The sequence below is a fragment of the Ictidomys tridecemlineatus genome, chromosome 3 (genome assembly GCF_052094955.1).
Source record: "Ictidomys tridecemlineatus isolate mIctTri1 chromosome 3, mIctTri1.hap1, whole genome shotgun sequence".
In the NCBI taxonomy this organism is placed as follows: domain Eukaryota; kingdom Metazoa; phylum Chordata; class Mammalia; order Rodentia; family Sciuridae; genus Ictidomys; species Ictidomys tridecemlineatus.
The window spans coordinates 63,932,819-63,947,435 of record NC_135479.1 but is presented as its reverse complement, the minus strand read 5'-3'; the positions used below and the strand labels follow the sequence as shown (position 1 = coordinate 63,947,435).

Genomic DNA, 14,617 nt, shown 5'->3' with positions numbered 1-14,617 from the left:
ATTAAAATTAAAAAAAAAAAAAAGACAAACTCAAAGTCAAGGGTCATATGTTTTCTCTTACATATGGAAGCTAAAGAGGAAAAAGGAAAGATCGTGCTTGGGGGAGGGGGGAGTTCTCACAGAAATGAGCTGAGTAGCAGAAAGAGACCAGGGGGAAGGAAGAAGGGAGAAAAAAGGGAAACACTGGGAAATGATATTGGCCAAATTATTTTGTTATATTGTGTCATATACAAATATGCAACAATGAATCCCACCATTATATACCACTATAATGTACCAAGAAAAAAAATAGGGGCAGAAAAAAAGAGCCCGTTCCAATTGTTTGCCTTTGTGATACTCCCACATAGATTACTTCAAAGGCATCTTATTCAAAACTAAACTGATTTTCTACTAGGGTTTCCTACAGCAGATGCACAAGCCAGAAAAGAATCAGCCCAAACAGCTTTCCCTTCTTACCCAATGTCAACCTATCAGCAAGTCTCACTCATCACACCTATATGGTCCTCAAATCTGACTTCTGCATCCAACTAAAGAGCCAGAGTTATTTTTCATAAACACAGACATGATAATACTACTCCCCTGGCTAAACTAGTCAATGGCTTCCCCCATGTCCCTGGCATGGCTTACAAGACTTGCATGGTCTGACCCCTGCCTACCTCTGCAACCTCATCTCCTTAACTCTCTGCTTCCCTCTCTGTCCTCCATCTCCAACTATGAGTGTAAGCTCCATGACAGCAGAGACCATGCCTATTTGCTCACCACTGTATCCTGGCACCAGACAAATAAATATATATTGAGGAATCATGGTGTTAAAACAACTGTAGGATCTTAAGTGGGAGCAAGTGAATCATTAACTAAACTATACACAGTGGAAGGGAAAAGTCTTATACATGTTTGTATCCTAGGTAGCTAACACAGAGCTTGGACCATAATGGAGCTTTAAAAAAATGTAAAATCAATTTACAAATTAGAGACAAATATGATGAAATATCAGTGCATTACATCTATTTAGCTTTGCACTGCAGATTTTCACATGCTGATTAAGTCTCGAATTTGGGTATTTATCCCTCTTTCCATCACGATCCCCTTCTGTGGGGAGGAGACTAAAGTCTAAACACATTCTTGAAGTAGAAGACTGGGCTCCAAGACAGAGATAAAAAAAAATATGGTTGTGGAACCGAGTACATGTTCTGAAAAGCAAATAAACTAAGACTGGGAAGGGGGAGGTGGGTATTGCTCTTATGATAAAGATCTCCATCTCACTTGGCATCTGATCTTGCAACATTCTCTACCCTTTGGCCACTCAAGTCTTCCAATAACCACAAAATATAAGATCCTCTGACTTTCAAGGCTTCCCACATGACCTTCCCTCACTGTCACAGCTCTTTGCCCAATTTAACTCTAACTCAACCCTTGTAATCTCAACTAAATATTATTTAGACATCTATTAGAAACAGTCCTCACACCTGTCTCTCCCAACTCCCTCCCCGATGTTAGCTATGTATTCTCATGGCACCCTCTACTGTCCTCCACAGAAGGTACAACAGTAATGAATTTAGTTTTAATGACACGTTTACTATCTCTTGTTAGATTTATTAAAAATCTTAAAAACAAGGGCTGTATCTGTTTTGGTCATCACTATATTCCAAACACCTAGCACATTGCTGGCACACAGCAGGTAAAAAGTACCTGTTAAATAAGGAACGGAGGTTAGGAGTGTATTTCAATGGTAGAACAGTTGCCTAGCATGCATGAGGCCCTGGTTCACCAAAAATCAAGAAGAAAAAAGGGGATGAATGCAATACGTTGATAATCACCAGGTTTTACAGTGACATGGAATTGGCTCTGCTCTTACTATCTCTGTACCTGTGTAAAAGATTCTAAGCTCTCAGCCCACTTTCTTCATCTATAAATATAGTAGTTCCTATTTTACAGTTATTATAGGATTGAATAATACATAAAGTATTTAGCATGGTGCCTGGTCATAGCAAATTTTTAATAAATATTACCTATTACAGGTTGCATATCCCTAATGCAAAAATCTGAAATGCTCCAAAATCCAAACCTTTTTGGTACCAACACAAGGAGAAAATTCCACCTCTGACCTCATGTGATAGGTCACAATAAAAATAGAATACTGACCTACTGCAGCAGTCATGTGCATGCCAGGCTTGCTCCAGAACTGGTGGTTCAGGCTCCTTTTACTGAGCAGTATACCTGAATCCTATTCTGTTTTATTCAGTTTGAAAGGAAGTCAGAAGACAGCAATTTGTGATGAGTAAATGCTTTCCTTTAAATGTTAAGGTCATTTGTTTTGTTTTGTACTGGTTGTTATTAAGCCAGTTTAAATATATTCTGGTTAAATGCCAGAGAATTTTAAAAATTTTTTAAGTTTTTAAATTTTAAAGTTTAAACTACCTGTCAAATAAGGACTGCCTGCCTACTTAGTATAACCCACTCGTATTATACTAGTTTCTCCTACACAACACAGCCACTGACTCTTTGGGAGCCTAAACATCACAATAACAATTATTTAGTTCATTTATCTGCTAAGGAAAATATTAAACTTTTACACACTTTAAATAAGTGTCATTATCTTTATTTGGTGAGGAACTCAAGCCCAAGATAGACCAGTAAGTAGAGGGAAGCACTATTTCAATACAGAGCCAGAACTGTTATGTGCTAACCTGCTAAGCTCCCATTACACTGTATTTGAATAGGGAGATTTTTGTAGGAGATTCATTATTTGTTCCCAAATTATTTAAGTTCAAGGATGATTGTTCCAAGGACTTAATTGTGTGATCATGAGGTATTTTTACACACATTCAGGCCATTAGCACTAGAAGATGAAGTTCCTAGGTCTCTGTGATCCATAAGCCTCTAAGATCAACTTATCTTCAAAGGACAAATTTACTCCCATATAGCAAATAAACATTCTATGATTATTTGTTTAAAGAACGTACATAACATGATGGAACCAAGTGTGTGATAATGGGGACAGCATTAATTTGAGGATCTGAAATTTTGGGTTTGAGTTTCAGCTCTGCTGTTTATTACCACTGTGATCTTGGTTAAGTTACTTGAGTTCTCTGATCTATAAAACTATATTTTTGCTTGTCTATAAAACAGGAGGATTGTCAAGTGCAGTAGCACACACCTGTAATCCCAGCAGCTCACAAGGCAGAGACAGGAAGATAGTGAGTTCAAAGGCAGCCTTGGCAAAAAGTGAGGTGTTAAGCAACTCAGTGAAACCCTGTCTCTAAATAAAATACAAAAAAAAAAAGAGCTGGGTCGCCTAGCATGTGTGAGGCCCTGGAATCGACCCTCAGCACCACATTAAAAATATAAATAAAATAAAGGTATTGGGCCTAACTACAACTAAAAAACAAATATTAAAAAAAACAGGGGGGCTGGGGATGTGGCTCAAGTGATAGCACGCTCGCCTAGCATGTGTGAGGCACTGGGTTCAATTCTCAGCACAACATAAAAATTTAAAAAATAAAGATATTGTGTGCACCTAAAACTGAAAAATAAATATTTTTTTTAAAAATAGGGCTGGGGATGTGGCTCAGTGGTCAAATGCCCCCTGAGTTCAATCCCCAGTACCAAAAAAAAAAAAAAAGGAGGGCTGAACTAGGTAATCTATAGAGATTTATTAAACTCCAGTTCCATTGGTGTAATGAGTAGACCTCTGTGTTCTATGGAGGAATTTGAAAGCTAATATTGGTTTCTTGGAACAGTTTCCATGGGTGTGACAATTGCTTTAATTATCCAAAATCTTTCAAAATCTTTATTTTCTTTTTCCATGCCAACTAAAATTGGGATTATTGTCATTACTGGATTGAGCAATAAACAAATGCTAAAATTAAAAAAAAAAAATACTTACCTTCCAGCCATGAAGGTACACGTGAAATATAAATGAAGCCGGGTGCAGCAACACACACCTGTAATCCCAGCAACTGCAGAGGCTGAGGCAGGAGGATCACAAGTTCAAGACCAATCTCAACATCTTAGCAAGACCTAAGCAATTAAATGAGACCCTATCTCAAAAAATAAATAAGTAAATAAAATAAGCTGTGAGCAAATTTCAATGGTAAAGTGTCCTAAGTTCAAACATCAGTACCTCCCCCCAAAAAACATAAATGAATTTTGTTTTAGACTTGGATCTCATCCCCAAGACATCTCATTACGTATCTGCAAACATCCAAAAATTTTTTGAAAATCAAAACCCAAAACACTTCCGGTCCCAGCATTTCTGATAATGGACACTCAATCTGTATTACTATTAAATAGTTAAAAAGGGGCATAAATGTTAGAAAAGGCACATTCCACACACAAATGTAACTCCCTTTATGCAAACCCATGGTTGCAAATTTGAATAAAACAAATTATACATATATAAATTGTATATTTATATATAGTGTGTATATATAATAATATATATTAAAAACAGTAGAGAAAATTGTTTCATTCAACCATAAAATTCAGAGATGGAGCAAGGTATGATCACTTTGATTAGGGTTTCAGCTTAATTTCTCTGAGATCATCTTAACAGTCTTCCATTTACTGGCTCTTCAGGCTGTCTTCTTTTCTGACAACAGGATGACTTCTAATAGTGTCTAGGCCATCTGTTATCACTAAACTGAAGTCCTAAACTTCACCCTGAATGGACAAGCCATTTGCCTATCCTAAAATCACTCTGTCCAAGTTGTTGCCATGTACTACTGATTGACCAGAACCAAAGTTATATTCCTTCAGTGAGAATCTGTTAAGCCAAAACTTCCTTTCCCCAAATTCCTCACGACTGTGACTTTGACATACAACTTCAAATCTACATTTTAAATAGTCATTGATCACGTTTCCATCAATGATGTGCCATGTATATGATGATAGTCCCATAAGATTATATATCACTTAGTGATGTCAAAGTTGTCCTCGCTTACATAAGAACACTCTCTGATGTTTGTATAATAGTGAAATCACTTCACAATGCATTTTTCCAGATATATCCTATTGTTAAGTTACACATGACTGTATACTTGTATCTAAAAAAAAAAAAAAAAAAAAAAAAATCCCAAGGGCCTGGAGGTGTAACGCAGCAGTGGAATGATTGTCTAGCATGGGCAAAGCCTTGAGTTCGATCACTGTGGGGGTGGGGGGACATGCGTGGCCACCACATCTGAAACAGATCTACTTATAAAGATCTTACAGATCTACTTATAAATCTTTCTGGATACTAAGTGGCTGTGTACTAATTTCTCTGGCTTTCACATTTTCTTTTTTTCTTTTTTTTTGGTGCTGGGTATCAAACCCAGGGACTTGTGCATGCAAGGCAAGCACTCTACCAACTGAGCTACATCCTTAGCCCTAGAGTTAGACTTTTTTTTTTTTTTTTAAGAGAGAGTGAGAGAGGAGAGAGAGAGAGAATTTTTTAATATTTATTTTTTAGTTTTCAGCAGACACAACATCTTTCTTTGTATGTGGTGCTGAGGATTGAACCCGGGCCGCACGCATGCCAGGCGAGCGCGCTACAGTTTGAGCCACATCCCCAGCCCCCGGCTTTCACATTTTCATGTGCAATGTCAGGTTTCATGTACAATGTTAAAAATTATTACTTCAGGCAGCAGGGTTCAAAACTTGGGTTTCACAATCTACAGGACCTCAGTCCAACTACATCATCCTCAGGGGACATTCAGACAAGGCAACTGACTTTGCCTTTAAGATAACTGCTTAGTAGGAAGTTCTACATCTCAATAAGAAAATGTCCCTCCCTTTGGTGTTTTCAGCATCCCACCATCAACCTCCCCACCCCCTAATCCCACTTCCTAGTACACACTCCGTTCTCCAAAACCTACCTCTAACTTTGTTTTTGTCCCCTCAGCTTTTCTTACTTTTAACCCATCTGTTCTTCAAACTCTTCATCCGTAAAAATGGAACTAAACCAGTACTTACTTCTAAATAACTCAATGGAAGCCATAAACTATCACCCAGTAACTAAAGATCCTAAAGATCCCTAGTCAGCCTACAACTGAGAAAAAAAAAAAAAAAAACCTAAAGAATCTTTTCAATGACATAATTTTTTTCAGAGTCCATTTTTTTTTAGAATAAAAGAAACTTCAACTTACTCCATTTAGAGTAATGAAGTAAAATGTAAGATCCCAAAGAAGCGCCAAATGTTGCAAAGGGAGAAGAAAAATTAACAAATTAGGTAGTTCATTGTTTCTTAAGAAATATTATTTCAGCAAAACATACTTGATGTATAAATTTTTTTTAATGGTACTGGGGATCAAACCCAGGACCTCACACTTGCTAGGCAAGCGTTCTACCACTGAACCATATCCCCAGGTCTCTTATTTTTTTTATTTTGAAACAAGGACTCGATAAATTGCCCAGGCTGGCCTCAAAATTGCAATCCTCCCACCTCAGCCTCCCAGTAGATGGGATTACAGGGGTGTGCAACATACCCAGCATATATCCATTTTTTCTTTTAGGTGTTCATAGATCTTTATTTATTTATTTATTTATTTATTTATTTATTTATTTATATGTGGTGCTGAGAATCGAACCCAGTGCCTTATACATGCTAGGCAAGTGCTCTACCACTGAGCTACAGCCCGAGCCAGCATATATCCATTTTTATAATGCAAGCCCTATAAAGCAAGCCCCCACAGCGCTACATGGCCTTCAGCCCACTGTTCATTCAGAAGCCTCACCACATTGTTCTTTCTTTCTTTCTCTTTCTTTCATACATTAATGTTGCCCAGTCAGACCTCCTGGGCTCAGACAATCCTGCCTGAAACTCCTGAGAAGGTGGGACTAGAGACTCCACCAGTGTGCCTGGCATTTAGGGGTAGTGCATGCTAGGGATGGAACCCTGGGCCTCCAGCATACTAGTCTCACCAAGTTGCCCAGGCTGGTGCTGAACTTGAGCCTTGTATGACTCAGCCTCCCAAGGAGTTGGAACTATACCACACTTGGCCAGACCTTAATTTTTTAATGTAATCTCTTTAACAAAGACCATAAGCACATATTTTTGCAAAGAGGTGTTTGTCTAAAAACCTGCCTCCCTCACTAAATTACAATTTAGTTTCCATAACTCTCCTGTAAACACATAGTAATACCACCCACTTATGTGTTGAGGAGGAAGAAAATTATCTTTATAGCTGGTCCAGTGTATGCTCAAAAAGGTTAGTCCCCCTCCCTGTGATGAATCCAGCCTAATTCCATTTTAAGATTGGGAGCCATATTGTCACAAAGTCATGAAAAGTTAATTTCTGTTTTACCATAAATTACTGCGATTTCTAAACTTGTTTGGAATTCCTGCCTGTGCCTTGAACTCACCCATGCCTGGCTTTCCCTGACCAGATAACAACCCTCTCTAGAACCTTAGTGGTCCCTCATAAATTCTGATGTTGGGATCTGAATTTACTTCCTACCTTGAACTATCATGCCATGTAGATCATTAACCTGCTACCTGCCTTTGTATGATGCTTGTCAAAATCTGTAAGTTCTCAAGACACCCTCCTTTGCAACTTTTTGCTATAAAACCACAAAGCTGGGGGACTGATTTCTAGCCCAGGGTTTTCAGGAGAGACAGTCCTGGCCAGCTCCAGGGTACACAAATACAAGTTTGCTTTAATTTGATTTAAAATTGGAGTCGGTGCTCTTTTCTTTTCGTCAGGGTTCAACACCTGCCCTGTGAAAAAGTAGATATTTCTCGCTAATTCAAACTCCATTACTAAGCTAAGGATCCCCCTTTCCACCTGCCACTTATCTAGAAACTGATACTCGCGCCCCCCCCCCCAATATAAGTACAGGTTGGAAGATATAAAAACATTTCCTGGCAATTCCACTAAGAGAAGCAAGTATATGTTCACTAAGCACATGCAAAACTGAAACCTAAGTTACTTCAAGAGTAACCAAACAGTGCTGCACGCTTGCAGTCCCAGCTACTGGGGAAACTGAGGCAGAAAAATCGCTTCAGCCTGAGCTCAGGAGTTGGAGGTCAGCCTAGGCAACAAAGCGAGACCCTGACTCAAAAGAGAGAGAGAGAGAGAAAGTGGGAGGGGGGGTGAGAAGGGGAAAAGGATATCTTCTCAAGCTCAAATAACTATACCAAAGGCTTGGGAACTGAAAAGAGAATGAATTCTACGGGTACCATTGTTGTGTATCCACTGTGTGCCAGCCACTAAGCTAAGGACCTTACAAGAGCAACCATATTTACACTTCACCATAGCCTTAACAGTGGGGATATTATTCCCCCAAGATACAGCTGAAAAAAAAAAAAAAAAAACAGGCGCTAAGAGTCCAAGACCTCTGCCCACGGTTGCACAATCAGCACCAACTGGAGAAATAAGATATTTAAGACAGTCATTCCCATAAATGTTCAAGAGTCAATATTCTCCCCTACCTTCTCCTTTGCTAGTTCTAACTCTCCGCCCCTAGGCTAAAGTACCACCAACCTCCGGTGCCTCTGCCCCACGTCACACCACCTGCACACGCTGCTGCAGGAGCTCAGACCGGCCGGTGTGGAATTTGGCGACAGACCCTAGCCCAGCCGACTCCGGAGGCCTTTTACACACACCGCCTTCGCGGAGGGGTGGGCGGGACCTTCTCCTCACTACTTCCGCTCCCGGCTAACGAAAACCCACACCAGACCTGTCTACCGGGCAGGGGGCCCCCCAGCCCACGAGACCACACCCGACACAGGATTTCAGGGTCCCAACTGAGCTTTCCTTCAAAGTTAATCCATGTGGGACCGGCGCGCCCCTCAGGGCCCGCAACCGTCGCTCGGCCACCACGCCGCTTCCCACCCCTCACACGGGAAAGTGTTCGCTGGAGTCCGGACATACAGAGCACCTCAGCCCAGGGCAAACCCCTAACACTTTTATCACAAAGGCTTCTTCCTCCCCCTGCCCTACCAGGTTGCCGGAGAGCCCACAGTCTATTTCACGCTCCCGCCTCGGAAGTGACGTAAACTCAGAGCTGACCAATCCTAGTGTTTAGGGTGCGCATGCGCCTACGGACGTGAGCCGCTGCCAAAGTGTGGAAAATCCGAGTCTCCTGCTTGAGCACCTTCCCTATATCTTCCGGAGGGGAAAATTATAAGTCTATCGTTTGGGTTCCGAGGGCTTTTGGGGAAAGAAAAAAGTTGGGGAATTTATGCTACAGTTATGGAGGTTATTGTAAAGTTGTAGTGATGAGAACACAGTGATATTGACTAAAAGACTGAAATGGAAAAAAGGACAATGAAAAAGAAGAGAGAAGCCAGAGACAGACCCACACAGGCAGTCACAGAACCACCAACTAGGAAAATTCAATCAATAGTGCTAAGTTAATTGAATGTCCACTGGGAGAAAAATGAACCTTGACTCCTATCCCCTGCAAAAGACTCAGTTCTAGACAGTAACTAGCAGAATATTGCAACTATGAAAAACGAAAACCCTCCTCACCAGAACCTAAAACCACCAATTCTAAACCTATTTATCCATGACATATTTCTGGTACTTAAATTTGAGATGTTGCAAGACCCCATTAAAAAGGCAAGCAATAGAACAGATACTTGTAATGCATTTACCTGAAAATGACTTATTTAGAATCTATAATTCTCGCAAAAAAAAAATTAAAAGACCTGATTGGCAGAAGAGGAAGGCTGGAAAGAGTCTGTTGGAGAGAAAAACTGAGGGGAATTTTCATTGTTCAAAATTTGAAAGATGGCCAAAGTATGTAAGTTGAAAATCTCCCTCTCTGTTTTCCCATCACCCAGTTCCCCTGCCATGGGCAAATATGTGACTGCAGAGCTCTTGTCTTCATGATTAAGCAATTATGTATATATTTAGTATCCACCCTATGTTATACAAACAGAAGCATACTAAAACTCCTCTGTTTCTTGCTTTTATTCGCTTTAGCCAATATATCATGGAAATACAGATATCCACAAAAACTGGAAAGGGTAAATTTTATTTTTAACTACACATTATCCACATTTTCAAAAATATGTTCAATATGTTTTTCTCTGACATACTGAACGTCTGATATTCACAGACGTTTATATGCTGTTCTGGAAACTCTAATTGCCTGTTTTTCAGTTCACCTAGTTCATATATTCAAGTAACAAACCCAGCATGATTCTTCCTGCAAAACTGGGCCAGCCTCTAAGAGTTAATTTCCCAGACCTAGGGTCTTCTTAACCAACCCACACTTTACTTCTGCTTGGAGTTTGTTGTACAAGCAAAACAATAAATTCTGATGATTTTGTAGCCAATTTGGATTGGATCTGTAAAATGTCAAGTTAAGAACTTTAACTTCCTAGGCAGGGTATTATAGAATAGAACCAGTAACACAGTAGCACAGTATCTCAAACTTCTGTGAAAACAAGAAGAAGGAGTAGACACACATTTCCCTATTTCTCTCACTAAATACAACTATGAACCTTGGATATCATATATAAAACAAGCATAAGAAGACTGAAAGGTGGGGAAAAGGTAGACCAGCTAGGAACCTCAGGATCTAAAATACAAACAACATGATAGTAGTTTCTTCATATATCACAGACGGGGTCCTGGAGGAGCAGACAAACTGGAAATGTCATCAGGCACAGATAAAGCCTCAAGAAAAACTGCTCTCCTAACCCAAAAAGGTAAACTCAGAGAAAGTCATGCCAAGGCACTTCATAATAAAATTGATAAAAGACAAACATCTCGTAAGAAGCCAAGGGAGAAATTATGCAGTACTTCTAACAACAACAACAACAAAAATTGTGCCGGGCACGGTGGCACACACCTGTAATCCCAGCAGCTTGGGCAGCTAAAACAGGAGGATCTCAAGTTCAAACCCATCCTCGGCAATGGCAAGGCGCTAAGCAACTCAGTGAGACCCTGTCTCTAAATAAAATACAAAAATGGGCTGGGGATGTGGCTCAGTGGTCCAGTGCCCCTGAGTTCAATCCCAGTACCCCCTCCTAAAAAAAAAAGAATATAGAAAAGAGAAATATCTCGAATCAAATGAGCTTAAATAGATAAATAAATAAAGGCAGAGCAAAATAAATGGAAAGGAAGCAGAAGGAGGGAAATAATAAAGCTAGAAATTAGCAAAATTTAAAACAGAAAAATAGGGCTGGAGGTGTAGCTCAGTGGTAGTGGAATAAACTGAATTTGCCCGCTACCTGCCTCTGAAATGGGGAATGGCTTCCTCATGCTGAGAGTAGAGACTGGAGAGGCTGTGACTCCCTTCCAACTGTGTCTTCATTAGATTCCTCCATTGATAACATTCTCCCTTTTGGTATACTGAATTCTAAAGAAAGCCTTCTTCATACTGTAAGGGTCCGGCGAAGCATCGGAGAGAAAGAGACCACAAGAGACCGGCTTCATGCAATATGCATAAGGGGATTTATTGAACCAGCATGCTGGGGCTCCGTGCCCACTCAAGAAAGGAGAGCAGCCCAGAGCTCAGAGCAGAGGTCAAGCAGAGCTTAAGTACACTTTTTGGGGAGGGCGGGGGGCTTTGCATACATCAGAACAAATCATCATGAGGCACGGGAAAATTGAACAACAACTCTGAGACATGATTAGTACATTCATTGGCGGAAACAGGCTGGGCAGGGGTGATTGGTCACTCCTAAGCGGGGTACACATTCAAACTGATTGGTTTTAGGGCCTAAAGGACTACGTGACAAACTACACAAAGTCCCAGGTTATTAGACAACCAGGGAGTCAGTGGGAATATTTACTGGGCAGTTCGGGTATTGTCCTAACAGAGGATTTTAACAATACCTGGTCCTTCACTTTTTAACTCAGGCCCTGCAGCTTGGAAACTTTACAATGCCCAGTCTTTTACACTTTAACTCAGGCTTTGCGACTTAGAATCAGCTTAGAAATTTTACCCTTACAATACCTTTTCTTCTCTCAGTTAAAAAGAATAATGTTTATCTAAAAGGAAAATGCAGATGCTGGCCTCAGAAGTCCTCGCTCCTTTTGATCTAAGGAGGTTCCTGGGACTCCTTACACTCAAACCTGTGAGACACTTTTCAGGGCCAAGGATGTAGAACCTGTAAAACTCCAGTGTCCTGTCCTAACACACTCCTACCCCTCTTAAAAGCTTTCGTCATCCCTGAACAAACATGGAACTTTTGAAACAATGAAGTTTCTTTCATCGTCCTTCAAAACCTCTTTTCCTACCACTATGATTCCAAATATTTACCAACAGTGAGCATTACAGCCTAGCTCCTAGGATCTATATTACCCAGTAAGAAAAGAGTGCCAAGCGTGTGCAAAGCCCTGAGTTCCATCCTCAGCACTGCCAATATAAATAAGGGGGGAGGGAGGGAAGGAAGAGAGGAAGGGAGGAAGGAAAACTAAGCATACAATCCAACCCAAAAATTGTATTTATCCCAAAGAAATGAAAACTGATGAACAGACCAAAATCTGGAAACAATTATTCATAGAAACTTTATGTGTATTAGACAAAAACTAGAACCTACCAAAACATACTGTAGGATTAAACAAACTGTATAATGTTAGGGGACAGACAGATGAGGATGGTGGGAACATGAGATTTAAGAGAATAATTCTATAAAATGAGCTCACTGTGCTGAACCCTACATGTTCTCTTTTCCGAGAAACAATTTACCCACAGCCCAGCCTGGTCTACTAAGTCACATTCCTCAGCAAACTACCTGTTAACTCAGGAGAAATCTGCAGGCCCAAAATGATGTTGATAAGAGGAATCCAAGTTACCCTGAAGGAGTAGACTTTTGTGACCAGATCCTGAAACTCTGGGAGATAAGGATAGTTCTTTGAATGATAAAATCTATAAAAAATGTATGGTTAAGAATCCAGTTAGAGGGGCCAGGGTTGTGGCTTAGTGGTAGAGTGCTCTCCTGGCATGCATGAGGCTTTGGGTTCCATCTCTGGCACCACTCTAAAAAAAAAAAAAAAAAATGGTATTGTGTCCATCTACAAGTAAAAAAAAAAGTTCAAAAAAAAAAAAAAAAGAATTCAATTGGAACTGGGAATGGTGGCTCTGGAGGCTGAGGTAGGAGGATCACAAGTTCAAAGCCAGCCTCAACAAAAGTGAGGCCCTAAGCAACTGAGTGAGACCTTGTCTCTAAATAAAATACAAAATAGGGCCGATGTTCAATCTCTGGTACAAAAAAAGAAGAATCCAATTAGAATGAGTCAGCATGGGCCAAGGTGCCCCACGGTGGCCATGACAGTGGGGACTTGAAAGTCTGATGTCACCCCACTGTCAGTCAAAAGTCAAGAGGTGGGCCTGGACCTGGGTGGGACTTTCTGGAAACTTCTCTGGGATTCCAATAAAACTGGAGTGCAGGAGAGTCACACTATTCTTCTCCTGAGAGGACCCACTTTCTCCCTTGAGAGTGTCCCCTTTCCCTTTCCCATCCCTGCAGTAAACTCCTGCCTGTCACTCTGAGAGACATGTCTGAGACCTTTCTGACTTGATCGCAGGAATTGGGGTTTGAAGGGGGCTCTGCACACTGCCTGGGCTTCTCGGAAGTCCCCAGCTCTGTGACAACACTCATGGAATGCTACTCAGCATCAAGAAGGAAATAACTATTTATACACACAATCATTTGGATGAATGTCAAGGGCATTATACTGAGTGAGGAAAAAAAATCAATCTCAAAAGTTTGCAAAACTATAATTCAGGGTTTTTTTTTCCCCCAAGGGTTGAGGACAGAATTCAGCGCTCTACCACTGAGCTAAATCCTCAAACCCCTCTATAATTCCATTTGTACGGTGGAGTTTTTTTTGGAGGGGGTAGTATTTGTTTTGTTTTGTTTTGTTTTTCTACTGGGCATTGAACTCCAAGGTTACTCTACCACTGAGCAGTCCTTTTTATTTAATATGTTTGAGAAAGTGTACCTGTTGCTTAAGTCACCCAGGCCTGCCTCAATTTCCTGAGTTGCTGGGATTATAGGCCCGTGCCATCGTCACACCTTGGCAATATGGCATTCTTGAAATTTTATTTAGTGGTTGCCAGGGGTGAGGGATGAGGGCAGAGGAGAATGAGTGCCACCACAAAGATGCAGCAGTGTAGAGAATCAGATGTAACTGCGTTACTATTACTGTCCTTGATGGAGTCTGCCTGCAAATGGGATATTCTGTCAAGGTATAGATAGGTAACAGTGGACATGCTTGAAAACGAGGTGTCTGCTATCCTTGGGAGGACTTGCCTGCAAACAGGATGTTCTGCCAAGTGGGCTAGGAGGGCGCTGAGAAAATTTTTATTATCTTTTTTTTTATTTTTTATTTTTTTCTTTACAATATATTTTATTTTTTTTATTGGTTGTTCAAAACATTACAAAGCTCTTGACATATCATATTTCATACATTAAATTCAAGTTGGTTATGAACTCCCATTTTTACCCCAAATACAGATTGCAGAATCACATCTGTTACACATCCACATTTTTACATAATGCCCTATTAGTAACAGTTGTATTCTGCTACCTTTCCTATCCCCTATTATCCCCCCTCCCCTCCCCTCCCATCTTCTCTCTCTACCCCATCTACTGTATTTCATTTCTCTCCTTGTTTATTTACCCGTTCCCCTCGCAACCTCTTATGTGTGATTTTGTATAACAATGAGGGTCTCC

At 40.5% G+C, this 14,617-nt stretch overlaps 1 protein-coding gene and 1 long non-coding RNA gene across 13 annotated transcripts in view; both read right to left on the bottom strand.

The window, feature by feature from the left end:
* Dhrs7b (dehydrogenase/reductase 7B) overlaps positions 1–9,018 on the bottom strand; it is a 45,306-nt gene extending 36,288 nt beyond the window's left edge. The window contains exons 1-2 of one of the 12 annotated variants that reach the window (XM_078043061.1): positions 8,922–9,002; positions 3,887–4,020 (exon numbers count right to left, since the gene is read on the bottom strand). In XM_078043061.1, the coding sequence (XP_077899187.1) occupies positions 3,887–3,897 (11 nt within the window). In that variant the 5' untranslated portion in view covers positions 3,898–4,020; positions 8,922–9,002. Of the gene's footprint in view, positions 1–2,142; positions 2,269–3,886; positions 4,021–8,410; positions 8,429–8,462; positions 8,860–8,921 lie in introns of those variants that run through there. The other 11 variants (XM_078043054.1, XM_078043059.1, XM_078043055.1 and 8 more) reach the window with 11 other exon arrangements.
* Positions 1–14,617, bottom strand: part of LOC120884255 (uncharacterized) — a 205,936-nt gene that overhangs the window by 59,616 nt on the left and 131,703 nt on the right. The window lies entirely within an intron of this gene.